The following is a 16,146-nucleotide window of genomic DNA, read 5'->3' on the forward strand; positions in this document are numbered from 1 at the left end:
TTATCTGGTTAACCCCATGCCTGATTTTCTCACCATTATATTATTCTAAAACACTCGGCACACAGCAGGTGTTCGGTCGCTATTTGTTGAACAAACGAAAGTTATACCACAGCCACGTAAGTTAAGTCACAGAAAGTGCACACTGCGAGAAACGTTAACAGAAGGGTAATCACCTTATCCCCACACTGTGTTTAGGACTTCTGAACACCTAGAATCCCGGAAGCGTGACGGCCACCGCACTGTCTCTGAGGCTATTTGGCCCCCACGTCCATCGTTCAGTGTCCCGAGTGATGCTGGTGAGTGGGCAAAATGAAGGGCAACAACTCCAGATATTCTCACATTCTTACTGTGTCGCTCTCTGGCCGGTCTGCTCCCAGACACACATTCAGGATAAACACACACTCAACACTAGATGATTATTTATTTTCCAGGTTTACAAGTGTGGGGACACATATGTATGAGCTAAATAAAACAAACTGCACTCAGAGAATCAATGTAGAGCAGAACATATAAATACACAAGGTCTGTTTCACAGGATATAAAAACGATAATGTCATCAAATACAAAGAAAAACATTCCAGAAACGGAAGCAAATTGGACCATGCTGGCAAAGAACCTATTAACTGAGACGGGCCAGGACAAACCCCACCCTAAACGTCAGGGCAGAATTTCTTTTCTACGCCCCCCAGGGGCCTGGCTTTCCTCTTCTGTGCTTCGCTGTGCCCTTCTGAGTCACCCGCCTCGGGGCGGTTATCAGGCGTCTCTTCTTCATCAGCCTAGAAAGGAGCAGGCGGGGCAGAGCACAAGGTTCACACCGACTGTTCTCCCAGGTCCTTCTCTGCTGCCTCCTGGATAGGACATTCTCTCCGAAACCAGCTTCCCCAATCCTCTGTACTGTTTAATTTTTACTTCTTCTCACAAGTGACACTAACCACTTCGTGGCTCAGTCTGAAGTGCGGGGCAGCCCAGCGAAACCCCCGTGTGCTCATCCCTGCTCCTGAACTCTGCCTTCTGTTAAATGAGGGAACTACGGACGTAAAACGGGGACGTCTCTCCTTCTCCCTTCCTCCACGTCCATTTCTCCTCCCACCCCTCCCCTCTCCTGCAAAGAGCTCCTTCTGGCCTAAACAGGAGACCTCGGCTGCCCTGTGGTGTCGTGGGTGCTGGGAAACCCTCCAGCCGGTTGAGCTATCTGCTGAATAATTATGTAGAAGGCTGCGGTAGAAGATCAACCAGCCATCCTAGTGTCCAGTACGAACTTGGCAAGTCTAATAGACACTTACACACACAGGGACACACTCACGCTTAACAGAGCAACAACAGGAGCGCAATCAGCTGTACAGACACCCCACCTTCTGTCTCGCGTGCTTCTCTGTCCACTGCCTGGCATTCCTGAGGAAGACGGGCTTGTTGTATTTAAACTCTGAGGACTGAGATGGAAGCAGAGAGTCAGTGGAGAGAGGAGGGATTTGGTAACCAAGCTGCAGGCGCTACGCGAGCCTCCCCAATGGAGAGCAGGGCGTGGGGAAAGCAGGCCGCGAGCGGGGGGCCGGGGGCGCTTACGATGTCGGCCATGAGCGGGTCATCGGGGTTGGGCTCGGCCATGAGCTGCTGAACAGAAGTCAGCAGGGTCGCGATGTTGAGGGACGGTCTCCAGGCGCCCTAGGCAGACAGGCAGACAGACAGCGGCCCTAAGAACGTGCTTCTCTAACACAAGTTTTAGAGCCGAGGGCCACGGCAGGCGAGAGAGCTGGCCCTGCTCCCACCACTCACTTTTGGCGGCAACTTGAGAACATCTAAACAAATCCTTCCAGCAGAATCGATGTTGGGATGGTAGATGGGAGTCAGAAATCGGATCTGAGGAGGTTCAAATGGGTACCTTTGAAAGCACAGGAGAGTATGGAAGTTTTACTGAAATACTGCTTCTTACATTATAAACAGCTGCTGGTGACTAATTAGGACGACAGCCTTTGAGAGGCAAACCTTTGCTCTTGCCAAATTTTATTACAAAAATTTATGAACAGTAGAAAAGTTGAAATAATAGTACTGAGAACCCTCTTATACCCACCACCTGGATCAAGCCCCTTCACCCTCTAAATACTTCAGCATGTCTCTCCTAAGAATAAGGTCCCTCTCCTATAGAGCTGCAAAACTATCAGTATACCTATGAATAAAATACAAAAATTATTTTCCAGTATCATCTACTACTCAGATTTCCTCAATTTTCCCTTTTTTTTTTTTTTTTTTTTTTTTTTTTACAGATGGGTGTTGAAAAACAGGATCCAATTTTGATTTATACACTGCATTTGGAAAATCCCCATCGGTCTCAGAACTGACGCCCCCCGTGATTACTGAGCTGCTTCTCTCAGGACCTGTAACAAGCCTGGCCTGGTGAACAGGTATCTACAAATCACAAACTACACTACAGCTACCACTCCCCTGATGACAGCCTTACAGGAGACCTGGATTAAAAGGGGCCTTAACACAGAGGCAGAGAGAAGGGTGGCTGCCAGGTGCCGTGGGAGCCAGTGTTTAATGGATGCGGGGGTTCAGGCTGGGAAGACGAAGAAGTTCTGGAGATGCATGAGGGGGACGGCTGGATGACAATGTGAGTGCATTTAATGCCACCGAACCATGTGCTTAAAAACGGTTTAGAGATGCATGAGGGGGACGGCTGGATGACAGTGTGAGTGCATTTAATGCCACTGAACCACGTGCTTAAAAACGGTTTAGACGGTCAATTTTATGTATATTTCACTACAGTGACGGGCAGGGGGTGGGGTGGGGGTGAGGCCTAGATGTGATCCAGCTCCGTGTTAAGAAAAAGAAATCGAACTCCAGAGACATGAAATGACTTGCCCAAGGTCACATTAAGCCATGGTAAGACGAGGATTAAAATCCAGGTACTTGAACTCCTGCATTCAACACCCTATGACACTGCTCTGTCTTCCGGTAACTGCGCTTTACCCTGGAAATTTAGGATATAGTTTTCACACTGACCTCTCAGGAATGTTAACTTCCAGCTTGAAAACACCTTTTTCATAAGGTGTGTCTGCTCCACCTAATATCTCTTTAAAAAAAAAAAAAAAGAACAAAACGTCAAGAGGTAATCAGATGATCTGAATTACCACACCCCATGGACCTAATGAAGTCTGGTCCTAACGGAACAGCTGGGTCTGGGACAGAAACTCTCTCAGGGCTTAACAAGTCCCCATGCAATGTACCAGTGTACCCAAAGTTGGTGTCAATCAAAGAATACACAGGAGATCGAAACAGAAGGTGGACAACGCTGGCCTCAGATCACATACAACCTGCAGTTCTGCTCTGGCTGGAACGCAGCGTTCTGAACACTTATGTTTCCCATCTGGCCTCACAGATATTTGAGGTGAGCTTTGGTACTAACACTGCTTCAAAGCTGATACCCAGATCTTGGCTTACAAATCAGTAAAAGATGGAATCAAAGGCCAAAGAAAAAATGTCATGGAAACCTTTTATAAATGTAAACAAATTAGGTAGAAAGATGGCCGGGCACTTTGACCTTGCAATTGTCCCCTACTGTAGAACACACAGGTGTTCAAACTTCAGCACGACCTTTGACAGGGTCGTGACCCGTCACGCCTGGTGCGACACCTACGAGCTCGCAGATCTTCCATTCGGTCCCCATCCTGCCAGCATGTGATGCCCGGGGGCGGCTCCGCGGCCAGCAGGCTCAGCTCTCTCTTCAGACGGGATGCTCTCTGCATGACCCCAGGGAGAATCACCCACACACGGTTCCCGGCGCCGCACTCAACACTGGCTGGGATCCCTGTGGAGAAAAGGGGCACCCACGAAAGGGTCAGTAACAGTGACCCCAGTTTTTAGCACACAGTTGCAATTCACTAAAGGACAAACTCCTCATGTTAATCTCTATTCTGAGAAGGAAGTCTGAGTTTTTTCTATTTCCTTCTAGTTATCTATTCAAGCAAACACATCTAAAAAAATTAAGTATAAAACAATGCAAAAATTTCTACAAAAACTTTAGATGCTTTATATTAATGTCTGTCTCCACTGATAATAATTAACTACTGAGGCAGAGCCTGGGTCTAGCTTTGCTCACCACTGGGTCCTGAGGTGCCCAGCAGAGAAATGGATGGTCAAGTACTAGCTGTGGGGGGAGAGCAAGGGCAGTGACGGGGGACAGTCATCACTCCAACGAGAGGTTTATAAACTAATGCTTCAAGGTCTGGGGTTTTCTCCACGTAGTTTGGAATCCACGTATTTCTCAACCCTTCAGAGTCCACTCTGTCAATTTCATCTTTCTTTAGTATTTCCAGTCTTCTTTCCTTCTTCCCATCAACATTCAAACATGCTCAACATCTCTCTCATCGAAAACAAGCCCCTCCCCACTTCTCAGCCCTACTCCCCCCTCTGGCTACCTCTGGCTACACAGGTGAGTCAAACACCACCTCCCAGTCTGCTGCCGTCTCTACACTTCATTCATGACATTTTTGACAAATACATAATATTAATGTAATCAATTACATTAATATTTACACTTTTGTGTATTAAAATTTTCCTTACCCCCAAACTTAGATACTTCCACATTTAAGTCTTTGATCCACTAGCAATCAGTTTGTGTGTATAGTGTGAGTAGGGGTCCAAGTCTGAATTATTTCCCTCATGTGAAAAGCCAAGTGTCCTAGTCCCACTTATTGAAAAGTCCATCCCCTCCCTGCTGATGCTGGCATAAATTTCCATGCATGTACGGATGGCCCTGTTTTGGGATTATCGAACTTGTTTCATTGGTCAACTGTATTCTCTTTCAGCCAATACCCCACTGCTTTAATTGTAGCTTATTATTAGTAAGACCTGGTATATGGGAAGGTGAGTTCTTCCCCCTTGTTCTTTTTCTTCAGGAAGGCCTTGGTTATTTCTTAGTCCTCTGCTCTCCCATATGAATTTTAGAACAGTTTAAAAAGTCTACAAATATACACACAAACACACACACACACAGAAAGCTGCTGTGATTTGGACTGGAATTCCGCTGACTGCATAGATCAATTCTGGGAGAACTGACGTCTTTATGGCAGTGAGCCTACAATTCACGAGCATGCTGTGTTCAGGTCTTTCTGGACACTCTTCAATAGTTTTATAATTTTCTCTATAAAGAGTTTACCTTTTGTTAGATTCATTCCTAAGTACTTTATATTTTTATCTTTTTTAAAACTCTATTTTCTCCCCACTTCTTATTGATATATGTAAATACAGTAGATTTTTAACCAAAACTTAATAATGCTAATGATGAATCTATCTGGGAGGCGGTCTGCGGTTGGTAATTCTACATATATCATCCATGAATAATCAGTTCTTCCCTTCTAACCTTTTTCCTGTCTTCTGTTCTGGCTATAACTTCCAGTACAATGCTGAAGAAAAGAGCTGACAGCTGGTATTCTTATCCTATTCCTAACCTTAGAGGAAAAACTTTCAACACTATTGCTTACGGGTAAAACTGGCCTATAATTTTCCTTCCTAATTTCGTCATCAGTTATCAAAGTTAAGCTGGCCTCCTGAAATGAGTTAGTTTGACATCCTATAGAAGAGTCTGGGCGATTATCTGTTTCTAAGATGTCTGACAGAATGATACCTGGTAATGGCGTTTTCAATGTGAGAAGATTTTAAACTACAAATCCAATTTCTTTAAATATTACAGCATTATTTAAGCTTTCTATTTCTTCTTGAGTCAATTTTGGCAAGTTAAGTTTTTCTACAAACTTATCTATTGCATTGTTTTACATTTATTTGTATAGAGTTATCTTTTCAATTCTGACATATAATGCTATACATTGCTTTCTAAGTACCAGTGCATTACAAAGTTTTGATATGTAGAATGTTTATTCCTCTATTCTCAAATTTTCTAATTTCCATTACGATTTCTTTAATTTATTTAGAAACAGATTTCTCAGTTTTCAAACATGAAGAGCTTCAGAGTTGTATTTACTATTGATTTCTAATTCAGAGTGCTCATGGAGCCACAAGCATAAGAAACATGAAGAAAACACCAAGACACAGCCTTATTAAACTGCAGAAAACCAGTGATAAAAAGTTTAAAAAGCATGAGGAGGAAAAAAAAGTCATATTATGTACAGAGGAACAAATGTAAAAAGGCAGCAAATGTCTCCTCAGAGACAATGCATGCCAGAGGACAGTGGAACCACATCTTTAAAATATGGAAAGAGAAAACTGTTGACTTAGAATTCTACATCTGGCAAAAATTAAGGAGATAAAATGGAAAAATAATTAAACATAAGAGTAAATCTTTGCAACCTTGCATTGGGCAAAGTCTTCTCACATATGACACCAAGAGCACAAGAGACAAAAGAAAAATAAACTGAATTTCATCAAACTTAAAAGCTTTTGTGCTTCAAGAACATCATGAAGGAAGAAAGTGAGGGACTTCCCTGGTGGCGCAGTGGTTAAGAATGCAGGGGACGTGGGTTCGAACCCTGGTCTGGGAAGATCCCACACGCTGTGGAGCAACTAAGCCTGTGCGCCACAACTACTGAAGCTCATGCGCACCGCAACAAGAGAAGCCACTGCAATGAGAAGCCCACGCAAGGCAACAAAGAGTAGCCCCTGCTCTCCGCAAGTAGAGAAAGCCCGTGCAGCAACAAAGACCCAGCACAGCCAAAAAAAAAAGTGAGAAGACGATACACAGTAGGAGAGAAAACATTTACAAATCATACACTTGATAAGGAACTTATTTGTATCCAGAACATATAAATAACTCAATAATGAAAAGACAACCTGATTAAAAAATGGACAAAGGATCTGAATAGATATTTCTCCAAAGAAGATACACAAATAATTCAATAAGCACGTGAAAAGATGCCCAACATCATTAGTCACTAGGGAAATGCAAATCAAAACCACAACAAGCTGTAACTTCACAACCACTAAGATAACAATAACCAAAAAGACAGCATCTAAGTGTTGGTGAGGGATGTGGAGACACAAATCCTCATATGTTGCTGGTGGAAATGCAAAACGATGGAGCTGCTTTGGAAAACAGCCTGCCAGTTCCTCAAAACAGTTAACAAGGAGTAACTTATAACCCTGTAATTCTACTCCTAGGTACATAATCAAGAGAACTGAAAACATATCTACTTAAAAATCTGTACATGAATGGTCACAGCAGCATTATTCATAATAGCCAAAAAATGGAAACAATCCAAACGTCTGTCAACTGAAGAATGGATAAACAAAACGGGGAATGTCCATACAATGGAATATCATTCTGCAATGAAAAGAAAGAAAGTGATTCACCAATTCCACTTCTGGGAATACATCCAAAGGAAACAACTCTAACTTGAAAAGATATCTGCATCCTCATGTTCTAAGTGTTATTAACAATAGCCAAGACTCAGAAACAACATCCATCAATGGATGAACAGCTAAAGTTGTGGTATGTATACACAATAGAATACTATTCAGCCATAAAAAAGAGGAAATCCTACCATTTGCAGCAAGATGAATGGACCTTGAAGGCATTATATACTAAGTGAAGTAAGTCAAAGACAAATACTGTATGACCTCACTCACTTATATGGGGAAAAGGTCACATTTCAGGATCTGGTTCTCAGTTTTGTAGTCTAAAACTTCAACTTGGCAGTAAACCTAGATTTGATAGGGCTTAGATGTACTAATTCATGCCAGGCTCACTCACAAAGGCTTAAACATTAATTAAAAGGTCAATTTATTAATTTGTAAAACTACAGTAAAATTTTTAACTCCACATATTCTCTCCCTAAATTATTCCTACTTGGAAAACTAATTATAATCAGAAGATTACCTGGTGGTCATAGATCGTAGTTAGGAGGACGATAGCAACTAATGATAATCACAAACTTAAACTGAGGCATCTATCTTAACCATTTGTTTAAAGGTGACTAAGTTTGTGTATTGGTTGGGTCAAGGTACTCTCCTGAACTGGGGTGCAAAGACAAAGCATCCTTTGGTTCTTCTTCTAATCTCCAGGGCTGTTGCTCCTCCACAATTGACACACTCAGAAATATTTAAACAGAATTAGTAATACTACAGGCAAATTAATATGTTAAATAGAATCAATTACACTACAACAGTCATTCATGTAAATTATTCTAAATTTCCTCAGCCACACCTTTAAGACCATCATCTCTGGAACCAGTTACTTTACTAGGTAATTAACCACTATTTTTATATACTGATCCTTACCACTTTTTCTCAGTGAGCAGACACTGGGATTCAATGACAATAAAACAAATATGCAAAAGTCACAGAGTGTCGGGGGGGGGCAGGGGTACGTCTGAGGGAGCAGGGAGGAGGCGGGGGTGGGGGGCCGGCAGGGAAAATGTCTACGGGAGAGGGAGGAGGGGGCGGGACGGCCGGGGGGAGGGCATGCCTGGAAGGGATGGGGGAGGCCCGGGGGCTGGGAGGGGGCGGCCGCTGGGGCGTGGTGGTGGCAGCGAGATGGCTGGGGCGGCCGGAGGACAGGGTGACAGGCCGGCGGCGCGCGCCCTCCACGGCTGTCAAGACATCCAGAGCCTCCGTTCCACAGCCGATAGTCGGAGAAGAGGAAGGTCCCCCGACAGGCAGAAAGCCGCCCCCCACCCCCACCCCGCAGACCCCCACGGGCGGCCTCTCGGCAGAAGAGCCGGAGCACCCGCTCTCTCACCTGCGCTGACGCCCCTCGCAGTGCAGAGGCGCCGACCAGCCTGCACCACGCCTGCGCGAGCTCGACAGTTGCGTCGCCCCGCCTCCCGCCCGCGAGGGTGTGATTGGTCCGGAGCGCCTCCCGGGAGGAGTGCGGACTCCGATTGGCTAGGCTCCGAGCGGGCCACGCCCACGCGCTTTGAACAGGGGCGCGGCGCGCGGGAACTGGCTCGGGACTGGCTCCGTCTGTCCGAGCGATGGGCGTGGTAGGAGGAACCGGGAGAATCTGATCTGGAGAAGGGGCTGCGGTCAAGGTCTTTCACGCGGAGGGGCTGCCGCTCCAGGACAGTCATACCCGCGGAGGGCGCTCCGGCAATTCAACGGAATCTGAGGGGCTGGGGGTTCGAGCTGGGTTCCGACTTAGGGCGCGCGGCCCGGCGGCCCTGGCTTCCCGCGCGAGGAGCGTCCGTCGTGTTTGGACTGCACTGCCGGCCGGAGGCCTCACCCACCCTCGCCTCCTGCTCCGGCCGCGGGAGGGGCGGCCGATCCTCCTAAACCTGCGGACCGGTACAGTCCGACCGCTGCGGGATTTGTGCGTTCAGCCCGGATCTGCGTTCGGTAGCTGTGGCTCCCGGTGATCGCTGCGTGGGGCGTCCTCTCTGCCCCGCAGACCCGCGCTCTCCAGGACGGTCCGCGGCGCTCCCGGGGCCTCACGTCGGCTGTGGGAGTGAGCCACGAGGGGAGCTGCGAACCAGAAAGGAATCCTGTTACTGTCCAGTTAGCTGTCGGGTTCGCATCTACCGTTAGCATTTACTCATTGTGGGGAAGTGTTTTCTGTCTTAATTCTGGAGTTGGCTGCTTATTTTAGTACTGATATTTTCTATTTTAATTTCTTCAATGTTTTCTCTTATTTTCCACCCCAACTGTAACTGTGTCACAATTACAGTTCTGTCTTCGGAGCTGAAATTGATTACTTTCTCGGGTGGTTTTCTGAGAATCGAGTCTTAAAAATGTCTCTTAGAAAAACCAGGCACTATGTTGAGTCTGGTGGAAAGGAGAGATAGTATGATAAAACAAGCAAAGACCTGTAGTTTTGGAAGCCAAACCGAAAGAATTGGATGAAAGAAAAAAGAAAAACAGAAAGAACTCCATGGGCTAAATGTACAGTCTCTGTTTGTCCACCAGAGGGAGGTATGTTAACTGGTGGGAACAGAGGCCACGCTGAAAGGTTTTCATAAGCTGAACCGGTGTCATTGCTTTAAAGAATGGAGTATTCTAATTTGTAGTTCATGTTTTAAGTGTATGGGAAATTATTATTTAATAAAAGTTTCCTCACTTTATACAACAGAGTATGTGCATCATAGCTGGTGCACTTAGTACATTTAAAAGTTCAAAAATTGTGGTGATGGTTTTGTAATGTGTAAAAATACCAAATCACTATGTTGTGCACCAGGAACTGACATAGTTTATAGGTTAATTATACTTCAACAAACAAACAAATCTTATAGAAAAAGAGAACAGATTTGTGGTTTACCGCAGGCAGGGGAATTGGATGGAGGTGGTCAAAAGATACAAATTCCAGTTATAAGATAAATAAGTACTAGAGATATAATGTCCAATGTGATAAATATAGTTAACACTGCTGTATGTTATATATGACAGTTAAGAGAGTAAATCCTAGGAGTTCACATCACAAAATATAACTTTTTCTTTTTCTTTTATTTTGTTATCTATATGAGATGATGGCTATTCACCAAGTTTACCGTGGTCATCATCTCATGATGTATGTAAGTCAGATCATCATGCCGCACACCTTAAACTTATACAGTGCTGTATGTCAATTATATCTCAGTAAAACTGGAAGAAAAAAGTATAAAAATTATGTTTTACTTATACACAGGATTATTTGTCAGGATTTTATTCACTTGCATATAAAATATTTTTTTCTTTAGAATATTTAGGAAATCTAAACTCTCATGTTTGTTTAATGGTAGTAAACAATTGTATAAATTTATTGTTTAAGTTTACTCTCAGAGAGCCCTGCTTGGGGGAAGACGTTTCAGAAAAAAAACTTAGATGATTTTAATTTTGAAAAGCTTTTCAAATCATTATACACAGATTGATTTGTTGTTTTATTTTTGGTGGCATAACTTTTTTTTGGCTGACCTAGTTAAATTAATTAGATTATAATAATTATCACTGAATTCCGTAATCACATAGCTGGAAGATTCATCTCCTTCCAGGTAGGTTTGCACTTAAATTATGTAAGGAACTTAACTACTTATATTTTTCTTTAAAATCTCCAAAGAGGGTATCATTTTCTTACTACCTCAGGAAAAAAGCAAGTAAAATAGATACAGTAAGGAAGTACTACCTGGAACTTCCTAGTATTGAGACTGAATTCTTCCTATTGAGATTTAAGTTCATACCTCTTGGGAAAGTATGGATTTGACTTGGACTTGGCCAATTTTAGCTTATTTTTACAACTGGAACCAGATGTTTCTTCTTTCCTGATTCTGAATGCGAAAAGAATACAGCCAGAAGAAGTATAACATTATCGATCTATGAAAATTTTACCCTAGTTTAAAAATCCTTATTAGAAAACCAGTATGTAAAATATATGGTCCAATTATACATACTTTTTTTGAGCCGATATTGTGTACCAGGATCATAATGTTAAAATGGTGCACGTGGATTGCTGTCAGAGATCTGTTTCCTGAGATTTCAGCAATTTGCTGAAATTTGAAAACTTGCCCTTCTCTTACTTTCTTGTTTCCTTGCCAGACTAGCAGAGTTCAGCTAATAATGGTTTCTTGAAGAGGGTTAGGTTCCTAGCTAAGTATTATTTCCTATCTGGTTTAATATCAATATTTCTTTTATTCTATAGGGACAGTTCTATTTGAGAGCTTGTGAACAATTTTAATTATCAGCAAGAGGCTGAGTTGGAATACGAAGAGGTTCCATGCTGACAAGTTACAAAGTAAACCTCATACAGAATTTTTAATTCCAATAGATGATGAGGCATGAGAAGTTCTATGGTGACTCAATTAATGCAAGGAAAATATGGCTATATAAAATATACAGTATTACATCTTTTTATGCACATTGTTCTTCACAGTTCTCAAAGATGTATGACTTAATTAGTATTTATAAAGAATTCAAGGATACCTAATTAAGGCATATATGGATAGACGTAGTATTATTAGACATAATAATTTACATTTATATGTCCCTTTTTCATTTGATTATTGGCTTGTCTCAGGGGAAATTGAGGCACATGATAGAACATAGTAAAGTTTCCCTTTACAACGACCTGATCATTTTTGCAACATTTTTTTAAATGAAAAACTTGAACCATACAGGAAAGTTCAAAGAACCTAATAATTGTATATGTTCTCTATCATAATGGAAAACAGTTATGTTTTGTCCAGGGCTGAAGCCCTGGGGAGTTAAAGTTACTGAGTCAACCTAACAGGTTTTAATAACCAAGTTCACTGTGAATATGAAAATGGCCTGCGTGCTGCCTTAGGAATTTAGGACGTGCATGGTATTTTTTTTTAATTGAACTATAGTTGACTTACAATATTGTGTTTGCACCATAGTATTTTTTTGTAGCTTTGGGAAAAAAATCATGGAAGACGGGATATATGTCCCACATATGCCTCCCAAGTAAACTTAAGATCCGTGTAAAGGGTAGAAGAGGAGGAGAGAAACAGAAGGGAAATTAATATTTATTGTGAACCGGTATACGCACAGAGATAGTACTAGATATCCTTGCATGTATTATCTTATCCGCTCCACACGACCACCCTGTGAGGTTTTTTTTTTTTTTTTTTTAATTTTTTGGCCGCGCCGGGTCTTGTGGGATCTTAGTTCCCGAGCAGGGATTGAACCGGCGCACCCAGCCGTGAAAGCGCCGAGTCCTAACCTCTGGACCTCCAGGGAATTCCCTAAGGTATTATTATTCCCATCTTACAAATCAGGGTCGGAGAAGTCAAGTAACTTGTTGGGAGGAGATCTGAACTTGAATGCGCTTCCCACTACACCTGCGAGCATCAATGCCAGGATCTCTTCAGGGCCACCTGTTAATGCGTTCTAAATTACAACGTTAATAAAGCTCTGCATTTACAACCAGGACACGGTTTTGAGAGTTTCGGGTACTTTCCGTCCAGTTTTCCCCAATAGAAAGTAGGGATAATTACCGACCCCTTTTCCACTTCAAAAGACTGACATGATAGTTAGGGAGCCGAGATTAGCTGTAAGTCAGAACAAGAATAAACTACGACTCCCAACAAGCCCGCGGAGGTGCCTCGGGCGGGGGACAGCTCCCGCTTCGGGGCAGAGGTGACCCCGCGCGTCCGCGGCCAAGCAGGGAGCCCCCCCCCCCGGGCCGCGCCTCTTTCCCGATGCATCCAGGGACTTGTAGTTCCCTTTGGGCGCGGGTGCGCCCGGGGGAAGGGGGGCGCGCGGATCTCCTACTACAAAGTCCCTTGATGCAACCGGGGCTTCGCCGCGCCTGCGTGCTGAGGCCGCGAGGGAGTGCGGGCGGCGCGGGCAGCGGAGCAGTAAAGATGGCCGCGCGCGGGTCTCCGCCCTCCGCTCCCGGCTGAGACGCTTGGCGGCGGCTGCGGCGGCGGTCCGCAGCAGCGGCGGCGATGGCGGAGATGGAGCACCTGGGCGGGAAGCGGGCCGAGTCGGCGCGGGCACGGCGGGCCGAGCAGCTGCGGCGCTGGCGGGGCTCGCTGACGGAGCAGGAGCCCGCCGACCGGCCGGGCGCGGAGCTGCCGCCGCAGGCTCAGCGCGGGGGCCCGCGGGTCCGCTTCGAGGACGGCGCCGTGTTCCTGGCCGCCTGCTCTAGCGGGGACACCGACGAGGTGAGGCGGCTCCTGGCCCGGGGCGCCGACGTGGACACGGCCAACGTGGACGGCCTGACCGCCCTGCACCAGGTGAGCGCACGGGGCCGGTGGCCGAGCCGCCTTCCGCCCCCCCCGTGGCAGGGGTCCCCGCCGCCCGGCAGTGTCCGCATCCCGCCGCCCCCAGTCGGCGCGGTGTCCCCCGGTGCGCGCCCGCGCCGCCTGCCCGGTTCCCTCTCGGAAGCCGGCTTTCCGTTCTCCCGGGAGCGAGTCTGGGGTCGGGCCGGGGCTGGAGGGTCTGGGTCCGCGCCGCGTCCTCTGGTTTGCGATGGTTCGAAGGCAGCTTCCGTGTCCCGCGGGCCCAACTCGCGAGCCCCCGACCTCACGCTCTCCCCGCCAGCGTTACCCGCGCCGGCAGAGAACCAACCTGCGGAATCACCTGGTTTGCTTGATGCTCGTGGAATAGTCTTTCTTTCTTTCTTTTCCCCTAAAGCCCCCTGTGGACATGACACGCCCCGGATCGGGCTGTAATCTGTGAACTGTGGGTAACTTGACAGTTAGTTCTGTGCTTGGTACGAACACCTTCACTTTCCCCCTCTTATGCAACCATGTTCTGTGTGGCTGTCATGACTAACTCCACCCTCCCTCTCCACGTGGAACTCCATCAGTTATTTCGGTGAGCCGAGAGCTGGACACCCACTCTTAATCTCTTGTTTTCCTTCTGCTGTCTGTGCAAAGTGGATGTGTTGGCATGAGAATCCGCTTATAAATAATAAAGTTCGCGTCATACCACTTCCCTGAACATATTAGCCAGTACCTTAAAATTCGTCCTCACCATGTTTGCAGTCCTTTTTTTTTTTTTTTCAGATAAAAGAACCTTCTTTTCACCCTGTTATATGCATTTCTTCATGCTCTTAACAGTGCCCCACCTAAGGTAGCAACCAACATTTGTGTAGTCCTTTGCTTTTAAAAAATTATTTTATATGTCTTACTGCATGTAATCTCAGCAGTGATCCTTTGAAGTAGGTGTGGCAGGTAGTGTTGTTATAATAACCGTTTTACAGTTGAGGAATCTGAAGCTTAGAAAATGGTTGCTTGTGCGAGATTACAGGGGCGAGAAGTTGCACTTAGGCATGGATTTTTCAGATTTAAGCTCCAGAGCTGTATATCTCACCTAATAAGGAGCTGAATATAAATAAGAGGGACACAAAAGAGTGTAACCGAAAGTGGGGTCCGGCTGCTCGCAAGCCAATAAAGAGGCAAGTTTGGTGGAAAGGAAAGTTTGCTTTACTTTGGATGCCAGCAAGTGGAGGGGGGGTGGGGCAGAGGGTGGACGCCTGCCTAAAGGCCGACTCCCCCCACCGACAATCAGTGGCCAAGAGCTTTTACGGGGGAGTTTCAGGGATGTATAGGCAGAGGGAGGGGGCTACATGCAGAAACAGCACAGTCAGCTCTGACGGTCATCTTGAAATTGGTCATCGGTGGTCTGATCAGCGTCATCTTGATTGTTTTAAGTACAGTTAGGCTTCAGTTCCAGGGTCGGTTTGTTCCCATTTCTTGAGGCCGGTTCTCAGAATTGTGGCAGCTTAGGTCATGACTACAGCCTGGTCATCATGTAGTTAACTTCTTCCAGCTGGCGGGGGTTTCAGTATCTACAAAGTAAACAGCTCACAGGATATGGCTCAGAATATTATCTGTAGCCCTTGAGGAGGGACTGAAGGTCCTTGACCATGCTTAAGGACTAAACTATTATTATTAGGTCTCCTTTGACTGTTTTCCTTTGTTTCTGCATTTTCTCACTTCTCTGATTAAACTTATTCTTTGACTAAAGTTATTCCACAGACAAAAGGCAGGCTGAGGACATGGGGGGCATAGACCATAGGGTCCTTCTCTGTTTCAAGAGAGCCACGTGCATTATTTTAAATTTCTGAGCCCTTTGAGAGGATGAATTTTTAGTTTTCAGATGTATTTGGGATGATAAGGAGATTGAGGTCTAGATTCTGAAAGAAAACACTTGAAGGGGTCCTAGAGGCTAGAGGAGTAGAAACCTGTTTCTAGTCTCCACGTGTTCTTTATTGAAGCACAGTTTTCTGAGTATAACTCAGTAGCCCTGTTTCTTTTAAGGTGACTCTGTCAGCTGAGCCTGGCCCTTACCACACACATTTTAACAATGCTCTGAGAAAAGCACCTACTTTGAGGTTACTCCTGGTAGGTCTCCTTCCCACACCAGGAAAGCACTTTTCTGACGCCTTTTCCTGAGACTGGTCCCCTTAGTGTCTTTCTTTCTCTCTTAATTACCACCCCAGATTGTGAAGTGCAACTTCTCTCAGTTAATATTCTTTCACATTCCGCAATCTCCTGAAATAGGAGAGGAAGAGATGACAGCTGTGGAATTTTCTTTGAAACACCTGCCAGTGCACTATGGCATTCCTCCCTATTTACAGGGCTGGTGGTGAGTTGAGTTGACCAGGTATACTCAATACTAGGAAATTCAGCTAAAGATTAAGCTGCTTGAAGATGTGAGATCAAGCAAACCTTATGCTGAGAGACCGTCCCTTTGCTTGAATCAAGACAGGGCCTTATATTGGCTCAGGAATCCTTTTACAAGTCAGTTTCTGCAGAGTTA

The 16,146-nt window shown here is 45.2% G+C and overlaps 2 protein-coding genes across 20 annotated transcripts in view; one reads left to right on the forward strand and one right to left on the reverse strand.

Annotated features, from left to right (window-relative positions):
- Nucleotides 1-402: 402 nt before the first annotated feature.
- On the reverse strand, nucleotides 403-14,113 carry UBE2T (ubiquitin conjugating enzyme E2 T). Its single transcript, XM_067729953.1, has 9 exons — nucleotides 13,948-14,113; nucleotides 10,431-10,524; nucleotides 8,690-9,411; nucleotides 3,635-3,805; nucleotides 3,001-3,070; nucleotides 1,774-1,879; nucleotides 1,564-1,662; nucleotides 1,353-1,430; nucleotides 403-776 (listed from the first exon to the last, which is right to left on the reverse strand). The coding sequence occupies exons 3-9, from the start codon at nucleotides 9,018-9,020 to the stop codon at nucleotides 651-653; spliced, it is 981 nt and encodes a 326-aa protein (XP_067586054.1). The 5' UTR covers nucleotides 9,021-9,411; nucleotides 10,431-10,524; nucleotides 13,948-14,113; the 3' UTR covers nucleotides 403-650.
- The window catches only part of PPP1R12B (protein phosphatase 1 regulatory subunit 12B), a 208,429-nt gene continuing 205,486 nt past the window's right edge, over nucleotides 13,204-16,146 (forward strand). For 12 of the 19 annotated variants that reach the window (XM_067729916.1, XM_067729920.1, XM_067729921.1 and 9 more), the window contains exon 1: nucleotides 13,207-13,613. In XM_067729916.1, coding sequence (XP_067586017.1) covers nucleotides 13,323-13,613 — 291 coding nt within the window. In that variant the 5' untranslated portion in view covers nucleotides 13,207-13,322. Of the gene's footprint in view, nucleotides 13,614-16,146 lie in introns of all 19 variants that reach the window. The other 7 variants (XM_067729929.1, XM_067729930.1, XM_067729932.1 and 4 more) reach the window with 4 other exon arrangements.

The sequence above is a fragment of the Pseudorca crassidens genome, chromosome 2 (assembly GCF_039906515.1).
Source record: "Pseudorca crassidens isolate mPseCra1 chromosome 2, mPseCra1.hap1, whole genome shotgun sequence".
Taxonomy (NCBI): Eukaryota; Metazoa; Chordata; class Mammalia; order Artiodactyla; family Delphinidae; genus Pseudorca; species Pseudorca crassidens.